At 38.6% G+C, this 10,229-nt stretch overlaps 1 protein-coding gene across 1 annotated transcript in view; it reads right to left on the minus strand.

Moving 5' to 3' along the window:
- Hormad1 (HORMA domain containing 1) overlaps positions 1 to 10,229 on the minus strand; it is a 32,030-nt gene that overhangs the window by 18,402 nt on the left and 3,399 nt on the right. The window contains exons 3-7 of the mRNA XM_013349836.1: positions 8,812 to 8,956; positions 5,364 to 5,427; positions 4,386 to 4,422; positions 1,445 to 1,465; positions 768 to 794 (exon numbers count right to left, since the gene is read on the minus strand). Of these exons, the coding sequence (XP_013205290.1) occupies positions 768 to 794; positions 1,445 to 1,465; positions 4,386 to 4,422; positions 5,364 to 5,427; positions 8,812 to 8,956 (294 nt within the window). The remainder of the gene's footprint in view (positions 1 to 767; positions 795 to 1,444; positions 1,466 to 4,385; positions 4,423 to 5,363; positions 5,428 to 8,811; positions 8,957 to 10,229) is intronic.

Genomic DNA, 10,229 nt, shown 5'->3' on the forward strand with positions numbered 1-10,229 from the left:
CAAGCTGGTACAGCCCCTTTGGATGTCAGTGTGGCGATTTCTCAGAAAATTAGGAAACAACCTTCCTCAAGACCCAGTAATACCACTTTTGGGTATATATCCAAAGGATGCTCAATCATGCCACAAGGACATGTGCTCAACTATGCTCATAGCTTTGTTTGTCATAGCCAGAACCTGTAAACAGCCTAAATGCCCCTCGACCGAAGAATGGATAAGGAAAATGTGGTACATTTACACAATGGAGTACTACACAGCAGAAAAAAAAAGTCTTGAATTTTGCAGGCAAATGGATGGAGCTAGAAAACATTATTTTGAGTGAGGTAACCCAGGTACAGAAAGACAATTATCACAAGTACTCATGAATAGGTGGTTTTTAAACATAAAACAAAGAAAGCCAGCCTACAAACCACAATCACAGAGAACTTAGACAACATCAATGTAGACACTAAGGAGACTTACATAGATCTATTCTACATGGGAAGTAGAAAGTAGAAAAAGATAAGATCTCCTGAGTAAATTGGGAGTATGGGGACCTTAGGGGGAAGGCTGAATGGGTGAGGGGAGAGGCAGGGAGGGGAGCAGAGAAAAATGTAAAGCTCAATAAATATCAATAAAAAAGTGTCTAAGAGCAAAAAAAAAAAGAAACTGTCTCAAAAAAAGGAAGAAAGAAAGAAAAACAAAACCAAGAATCATTAATTATAAAAAGAATTTGTGGTTGGATATTAGAAGCATTACATTTCTAAAACTTCTAACTCAAGCACACTTACCTGAGGATTTTCTGGATTGGTGTATACCTATGTAAAAATGCATTATAATTAAGTGAGGCTAAGCATTCAGAAAGAACAAAATTGGACATTAAAGTCTTGAGTTGTTCAATAAAACAAAACAAAAAAACAGAATGACCCTTCTAATAAAAAGTTTACTTCTAGCCAGGTAGTGGTGGCACACGCCTTTAATCCCAGCACTGAGGAGGCAGAGGCAGGTGGATCTCTGTGAGTTCGAGGCCAGCCTGGTGTACAGAGTGAGTTCCAGGACAACCAAGGCTACACAGAGAAAATCTGTCTTGAAAAACCAAAATAATAATAATAACAATAAAAGAAAATAAAATAAAAAATTACTTCTTTTTCTCTAGGACTGAAGAGATGGCTCAGTGGTTAGGAGCACTGGCTGTTCTTTCAGAGGACCCAGGTTCAATTCCCATCACTTACACGGCAGCTTATAACTATCTATAGCTCTAGTTCTAGGGGATCTGACACCTTCACACAGACATACATGTAGGCAAAATACCAATGCACATAAAAATAAATCCTAAAAAAGTGAACTTCTTTTTTCCCACTGGGTATGTCATCTGATTAAATAAAATGAAATAATTTGATAGTTTCAGTATCAACTAAGTAAAGGAAAAATTTGACAGTGTTAAAATACACAATTTAAAAGTACTTACAGCTAGAATGATCATCCGTAGCTGAAATACAAGAAAACAATTAATTAATTGTATTCTGTAAAATGGATTTTTATGATGGATCATAAAAATTCTTTGTACTTGCTCAGGGGCTTAGAGCATAGCTCAGCAGTAGAGCACACACTTAGTACATGTGAGACCCTGAGCTTAATCTTTAGTGTTCCCCCATCCCAAGGAGGAACTTTTGTTCTAGCTCAACATTTCTTTCTTCTGTGTGTGTGTGTGTGTCTGTAGGGGGTAGATTGTGGCGCTTTTTGAGACAGAGTCTCACTAAGTAGCCTTGGCTGTCCTGGAACTTACTATATAAACCAGGCTGGCCTTGAACTCATTGAGGCCTGCCTCTGCCTCCCCAGTGCTGGGATTAAAGGCATGTGCTACACCGCCTGGCTTCAACATTTATTTCTAAAAACAAGTAACCATTGGGGAAGATACACTTCAAATCATGCCTATTTTCCCAAATAATTTCTTTGGCTTTCTGATGGCTAAGATTCATGTCAGCATTTTATTTCACTGACTTAATCAAATAGAACATTACTGCTAGTTAGAAGGTGTGCTGGCACACACTTTAATCCCAGCACTCAAGAGACAGAAGATGGCAGAACACTGAGTTTGAGACCAACTTGGTGTCTATAGTGAGTTCCAGGCTGTCAGAGCTACAAAGTAAAACCCTGACTCAAAAATGAAATAATTAGAGGGTTGGAGAGATGCTTCAGTGGTTAAGAGCACTGGCTGCTCTTCCAGAGGTCCTGAGTTCAATTCCCACCAACCATATGGTGGCTCACAACCATGGCATGTGGGCATACATGGAAGCGGAATGTTGCATACATAATAAATCTTTTAAAAAAGAAATAATTAAAGTTGTTCTAATTCCCTATAGCTTCTCTAAAAATTATAATGGCATTTCATACTATTGAAAAGAATCTATTTCTTTTTGTTGTTTTTGAGGCAGGGTCTCTCTATGTAGCCTTGGCTGTCTTGGAACTCTCTATGTAGACCAGACTGGTCTCGAACTCACAGAGATCTGCTTGTCGCTGCCTCCCAAATGATGGGATTAAAGGCCTGTGCCACCATTGCCCAGCAGTATTTCTTAATTAAAATCTAAAAATAAGTTTCCTTGGGTTGAGGCTGTATATCAGTGGCAGAGTACTTATCTAACATGTCTAATAAAGCACAGGAAAAATAAATGTTCCCATGTAATTCAAGTTAAGTTGGCACAAATTCTGAAATAGTTAAATTTACATTACAGGCTTTGAGTCAGGGTCTCACTCTGTGCCAGAGTTAGCCTGAACTCATTATATAGCCCAGGCTGGACATGAATTAATGGTGTATGTAAAAATAGTGAAATTTATGGATTTTTTTTTAAAGACAGGTTTTCTCTGTGTAGCCCTGGCTATCCTGGAACTCATTCTCTACACCAGGCTGGTCTCAGACTTAGAGATCTGCCTGCCTCTGCATCCCTGGTGCTGTGCTACCACTGCCCCACAATGAAATTTTAATTAAGATTTTACAATAGACTACAAGCCTTTTTACATAGTATCATTTCAAGTAATATGTACAGAGAAGTTTAGTTCTAGCAGAATTTTGGAGGTGAATTTTTATCCCTAGTCCCTAGCTTTTCCATTAAGACAATAAATGTGAAACACCATATACATTCTGGCACATAGGAATGTTGGTAAGCTAGCAATGGTTAGCAAAACATTCGGTAAAAGAAGTAAATACCGCTGTATCCCATACTGGCAATAATTACATGATAGAAAACAGCCTTGAATTCCTGATCCTCTTGTCTCTGCCTTCCATGTTCTAGGTTTGTAGGCATGTACCATCATGGTTAGCAATAAGTAATAATTATTGCTGGGCGGTGGTGGCTCACGCCTTTAATCCCAGCATTTGGGAGGCAGAGGCAGGAGGATCTCTGTGAGTTTGAGGCCAGCCTGGTCTACAAAGGGAGTTCCAGGACAAGCTCCAAAGCTACAGAGAAACCCTGTCTCGAAAAACCAAAAAAAAAAAAGTAATAATTATTATCATTATCAAGTGCGAGAGGGTCTCACAGTGTATCCCTGTCAGGCCTTGAACTCACAGACATCTGCCTAATACTGCCTCTAGAGTGCTAGGATTAAGAGTGTACAAAAGTATTTCTTTTCTTCTTTCTTCCTTTTTTCTTTTCTGTCTCAAAATATTAAAACCAGAACAAATTATTAAAATACTAGTATAAGCATGGATATAGAATACAAGCAAAACTAATACAATATTTTAAAACATTTAAGTCCATTTTTATAAGCTAATATGTGCTATTAATGCTAATAAATGAGTGTTAATTTGTTAAACCTAGCTTGGCAAAAATTGTTTAGTATTCATTGCATTAGTTTAAATGAATTAAAGACTGGATTTTAAAATATTTAAATGCATCCAGGTATGGTGACCCATGTCTTTAATATTAGCAGTCAAAGAGGCAAAGGGAGATTGATCTCTTGTGAGTTCAAGGCCAGTCTGGTGTACATAGCAAATTCCAAGCCAGTCAGAACTATGTAGTGAGATCTTGTCTCAAAAACAAAAAACAAAAATCAAAAAAAACCCTCAAATGTGGGCCTGGAAAGCTGGTTCAGCAGTTAAGAGCAGTTATGAATGCTTGCTGTTCTCGAGGACCAGAGTTTGGTTCTCAGCAGTCATAATGGGTAGCTTACAGCAAGTATCTCTAGCTCTGTGAGATCTAACACCCCTATCTGGCCTCCGTGGGCACCATTAGACATGAGCACACACATGTATACATGCATACAAATAAAAATAAATCTTTAAATTATTCAAATGCTCAATTTTTTAGTAATTGAGACTGATCTATATCAAGTTAGTTTAAATTACCATCTTACTACTTGACAACTCCTGTTGTAGCTCTAGGGAAGGAAAGAAGAGAGAGCGAAAGACTTACGTATTTCTTCTGTAAAGCATCATAGGATCCTAGCATCCTAAAAAAAAAAAAATCAAAGATTTGCTTTTATATTTAATGCATTTTCAGAAAATACTTCTTTTCACAAATCTGTATATTTACCCTTACAAAATAAAACTAATAGTCAAATTAAAGCATCTTTCTTATTAACTAGCTTAAAACTGAACAAAATAAAGGTTATAACAGGGGTTGGCGAGATGATCTGGTGGCTGACAGTGCTTACTGCCCTTTTGGAGGACCTGGGTTTTAATCCCAGCACCCATAAGGCACTTCACAACTGCCTATAACTACAGTTATATTCTCTTTTGCTCGTCTTGGACTTCTGAACTCACATGGTGCACATACATGTATTCATGCACATACACATAAAAGTTTTTTTTTCCCAGCACTCGGGAGGCAGAGGCAGGCAGATCAGCCTGGTCTAAAGAGTGAGTTCCAGGACAGTCAGGGCTACACAGAGGAAACCCTGTCTTAAAATACAAAACAAAACAAAGAAAAACAGTAACAATGAAGCAGAAATATGGAGATGGGAGGACAGAAAGAAAACTATAAAATATTCAGTAGCTATTTGTAGAGCTATAATAGAAAAATGAATCCTATTTACATGGAGCATGAAATAAAAAAATTAATGCCTATATTTAAAGAACTAAAACAACATAGTACCCAGAGCTAAAAGGTTAGTCACTAAAATCTGGTTATACAATGAAAAGTATTCAATGTACAAAGAGTAGTCCTCACACCCCCTTCAGCAAAAAATGCCTGGATGGTGGTGGTGCACGCCTTTAATCCCAGCATGTGTGAGGCAGAAGCGGGTGGATCTCTGTGGCCAGTCTGATCTACAGAGCTAGTTTCAGGACAGATAGGGCTGTTACACAGAGAAGCCCTGTCTCAAAAAAAAAAAAAAAAAGAAAAAAGAAAGAAAAGTAGTGATTATCTGCCTTTAGGCATTCTTTTACTTACCACTTCACTAACTGTGAAGAACCTGGACAATTTTTATCTTCTTTTAGAATTCTGACACAAAGATCTAAATAAAAATGAAATATAGAAGTACTTATAAATAGTTGATTTAATTATTTTATTAGCATTACATGTGAATGTTTATGGGTACACATGTAGTGATATCATGTTTGTGCTTTAACAAATCTGAAGATCAGAGTGCAGAGGTAAGTCACTAGTGGCCAGGGAGTGGTGGCACACACCTTTAATCCCAGGACTTTGGAGACAGAGGCAGAGGGATCTCTGTTAGTTCAAAGCCACCATGTGCTACACAAAATTGATCCAGTCTGACCAAGTTCACACAAAGGCGATCCCACACCTTTAATCCCAGCACTAGGGAGGTGGAGATAGGAGTGATATGGCTGGGCAGAGAGAGGAATATAAGGCGGGAGGAGACAGGAGCTCAGTGCAGTCTGAGTTTTGGTGGAGAGAGACAGAGTCTGGAGATGCAGTATGAGGACAGGGTCGCCCCCTCCGTCTGAGAAGTAAAAGTCTCTCTAATGTCTGGCTGCACTGCTTCTCTGATCCTTCAGCTTTCACTTCCCGAGAGCTGACTCCAAGTTTTTATTATTAGGAACAGTTAGAATCTGTGCTACATACACTTGTTTTAAACACGTATGTGTGGCAGGCAGAAACTTTGTTTTTTTTGAATTTTCGAGACAAGGTTTCTCCGTAGCTTTTGGTTTCTGTTCTGGAACTAGCTCTTGTAGACCAGGCTGGCCTCAAACTCACAGAGATCTGCCTGCCTCTGACTCCCGAGTACTGGGATTAAATGCGTGCGCCACCACCGCCCAGCAGGCAGAGACTTTTGAGAGCTGGTTCTCTCCTTCTACCATGTGGGCAATGGGGACCCAAATCAGATCATCAGGTTTGATGGCAAGTACCTTTAACAGTTAAGCTATTTTGTCAGCCTCAACAGTAAATTTTAAATTACATTTACTTTCTTTAGCTATAAATAAATAGGTATGTTATTTTTTGAGGCAGGGTCTCACTATGTAGCCCAGGTTGGTCTTGAAATCAACAGTTCCCCTGTCTTAACTTACCCAGTTATTGGGATTACACAAGTGTGTGCCATCCACCTGGTTCAATATATACATATTATTAGTGGCAACTTTAAACTAATTGGGACTCATTATAAAATGCCATCCTAATGATTAAGAATTTAAGTTGATGGGTCAAACTTTTCCTGTTTCTGTGACTTAGTTGGTAAGAAGTTTGTAAGTGCTTGTCTAACATTCACAAAGTCCTAGGCTGAATCCTGACCTCCAAGTAAACTGGGTGTAGAGGTTCATGCCTACAATTTCTGCCCTCAGAAGAAAGTAGAGGAAGTAGGAACCCGGAGTCTGAGGCCAGCCTCAGCTATATAACCAGTGCAAGGGCAGCCTTAACTACCTAAGTAAGATTGTCTGAAAAAAAGGTGATGGTGAGAGTCAGAATAAATAGCTCAGTATTAAGAGACCTAGGTTAGAGTCCCAGCACCCAAGTGGCAGTTCATGGTAACTAGTTCCAGAGGATCTGATGCCCTTTCTGGTCTCCAAGAGCACCAGGTACAAATATGGTACACATATATACATGCAGGCAAAACAACCACATAAAAAATTTAGATATATTTTCATATAATCATTTTCCAACAGTCTTAGAATGTTTGCTATGAACTCTTATTCTACTGAAAAATTTATAACTAGGCCAAAAGTTTACTCTCAAATATAAACACTCTGCAGAAACACAAAGGACTGAGCATCACTCTTCGATTCTTTACCTCATAAACAGGGATGACATCCAGTTTATAGACTGTAGTGTGTTTGCTAGTTTTATGTCAAACTTGACAGAAGCTAGAGTTATTGAGAGGAGGGAATCTCAACTGAGAAAATGGCACCATAAGATCTGGCTGTAAGACGTTTTCCTAATTAGTAATTGTGGGTGGTGCCGCCCCCTGGGTTGGTGGTCCTGGGTTGTATAGGAAAGTAGTTTGAGCAAGCCATGAGGAGCAAGCCAGTAAGCCCTCCATGTCTCTGCATCAGCTCCTGCCTCCAGGTTCTGGCCTGGCTTGAGTTTTTGTATTTGTTTTCCTCAGTGATGGACTACAGTATGAAAGTGTAAGCTAAATAAACCCTTTCCTCTCCAACTTGCTTTTGGTCATGGTGTGCCATCATAGCAATAGTAACCCTAAGTAGGACATTTAGTATTTGAATTGACAAGATATTATGCATAACATAGTGGTTGGTATATTGTCCAGCATGTAGTTAGTGCATAATTTTATGCACATACCATCTATGTGCCAGGAAAGAAATTACTGTAGTATAAACTGAATGTGTTATGCTTCTTTTGGAAAAGATATTTTTGTTGTCATTGTTTTATTTTGTATCTCTGGCTATTCTGAAACTCTCTATGTAAACAGGCTGACTTTCAAACTCAAGAGATTCACCTACCTCAGCCTCCCAAGTACTGAGACTAAGGACATGAGCCACCATACTCAGCTTATGAGTTTCATTTTTTTGACGTAGGATTTCAAGTATCTCAGGGCAGGCCTGCAACTTGCTATGAAGCTGAGGATGAACTTGAACTCTTGATTCTTCGGACCCTACCTTCCAAATGCTGGAACAATAGATGTGTGACACCACACCTGGCTATATTTTGCTTCTTTAAAATTGCATAAATTCTATGCAATTTTATGCCATTATAAAAGTTTTAAGTAACAGGGTTTTTAGATCTGTTTGAATTATTAAAGGTCTGATGTCAGGTGAAGTTATACTTGCAAAATTGAGGGGGGAATTACAATTAAGTGGCTTCAAAAAGTATTTAACATCCCTAAAAAAAACATTTGAAGGCTAGAGACATACCCAATGTTTGTTTGTTTTTTTCGAGACAGGGTTTCTCCGTGTAGTAGTCCTGGCTGTCCTGGAACTAGGTCTTGTAGACCAAGCTGGCCTTGAACTCACAGATATCCGCCTGCCTCTGCCTCCCGAGTGCTGGGATTAAAGGCATGCGCCACCACTGCCCAGCCACAACAATGAAATATTTTTCAGCAGTGAAAAGTAATCAATTATTAATCCATGTTACAGCATTATGGTGATTTAAATGAGTCAGTCAGAAAGAACATACTGCACGATTCCCCTTATGAAAATATCCAGAATAGGTACCAAACTGAAGCTGAAACTAGTTGTCTATAACTAGGAAGATTGAGAGAAGAATGATTTATTATGGATGTATTTCTTTTGGGCAGTGGTGAAATGCTCTAAAATTATGGTGGTAATTGCATACTGCTGTGAACACTTAACTACTGAAATAAACACGTTGGTGAATTATCAGGTTATGTGAATTACATCAATAAAATTACTATCAAAATCACCTCTAAGTAAAAAACAAAGAAGTTCTTAAATATAATAATAATATAAATATAATAATAAATTACCATCCAGGTATCTTGTCCCATAAGCACGTTCTGGAAATATCCCTCTCAAATAGGTGATGCAGGATACGGAAACGGCTAGGAGCCTCTTCACAAACATCAAAGACTGATGCTCAGTTGCTATCTTACTGGGAAATACCAATGCACTCTAAAATTCAAAGGAAATTAAAGCATCTTAAGTCACATTTGTTGAAAACAAAGCTTCCCTAAGCTTAAAAGCAGAGTGATGGGGAAGCCTTGTTAACCAATTGTCTTTAAGAGGTGGGACCAAGTTAGGATGTGGCTTTCTGGGACCTGGAGGAAAAACAGGTCCCAGAAAGTGCCCAGATGAACTCTCTCTGTGGTTCCCTCGCCACACAGCTGAGCTTGGACTTCTCATTCCAGTTTCGTGAGTTTTCCCCTTATAATAAAAAAAATTAAGTTGTTTATCTTTAAACTAGCCTGGTTATTTCCTGAATCAAGTTAGTTTCTACAGCAGAATCTAGTTGTGGATAAGTACAGCGGTTTCCCAAATAATTCTCTAAGATCATCATCCCCAGAAAGCCGCTGCAGCTTTTAAGATATGTTCAGGGTAATAGACCAAAAATAAAGCAAAATGCTTAATGGTCTTAAGAATCCTTGAGATTTGATGGGCGTGGTGGCACATGCCTTTAATACCAGCACTTGGGAGGCAGAGGCAGCTAGCCTGTTCTCCACACAGCAGCCCAGGCTGTTATACAGAAAAACCTTGTTTTGAAAAGAATCCTTGAGATTAACTGAAAATGCAAATGTCAGAGTAGATAATATTAATTCTTTAGTCATTGACTAGGATGAACACAGATTAAGAATAATGCAAGATTCTATGCAAACACCATTAATTTCTCTGTCTCTGAGTTATAGACATTTTCCTAGTATGGATTGCTGTAAACAATTTCATAAAAGCAGTGGAATAACATTCATTAATATCTAATATAAACTAAATTTGAATGAGCATGGTGGTTTTGCTTTGTTTTCTGAGACAGGGTCTCACTATGTCACCTTGGCTGGCCCTCTATAAAGACCAGGATGACCTCAAACTCATCTTTGTCTTTGTCTCCCAAATGCTGAGATCAAAGGCATGTGCCACCATCTCAGCTAGATAAACATTTTAAATTGAGCAAATATTTTCCTAGTTTCTATAATCAAGCCCATGTAGATAAGACCTTATATATTTAACCCTGTACAAATGAAAAAGAAAATCAATGATTCTAGACCAGTCCAGCTTGTTAGTTTCTGCAGAGTACAAAGTAATCTGGGATGCTTTTCTCTTAAGTTGACAGCACATATAAAATTTTCAAAAATTCTAATTATAGCCGGGTGGTGGTGGCGCACGCCTTTAATCCCAGCACTCGGGAGGCAGAGGCAGGCGGATCTCTGTGAGTTCGAGACCAGCCTGGTCTACA

Source organism: Microtus ochrogaster, chromosome 21 (assembly GCF_000317375.1).
Source record: "Microtus ochrogaster isolate Prairie Vole_2 chromosome 21, MicOch1.0, whole genome shotgun sequence".
Lineage (NCBI taxonomy): Eukaryota > Metazoa > Chordata > Mammalia > Rodentia > Cricetidae > Microtus > Microtus ochrogaster.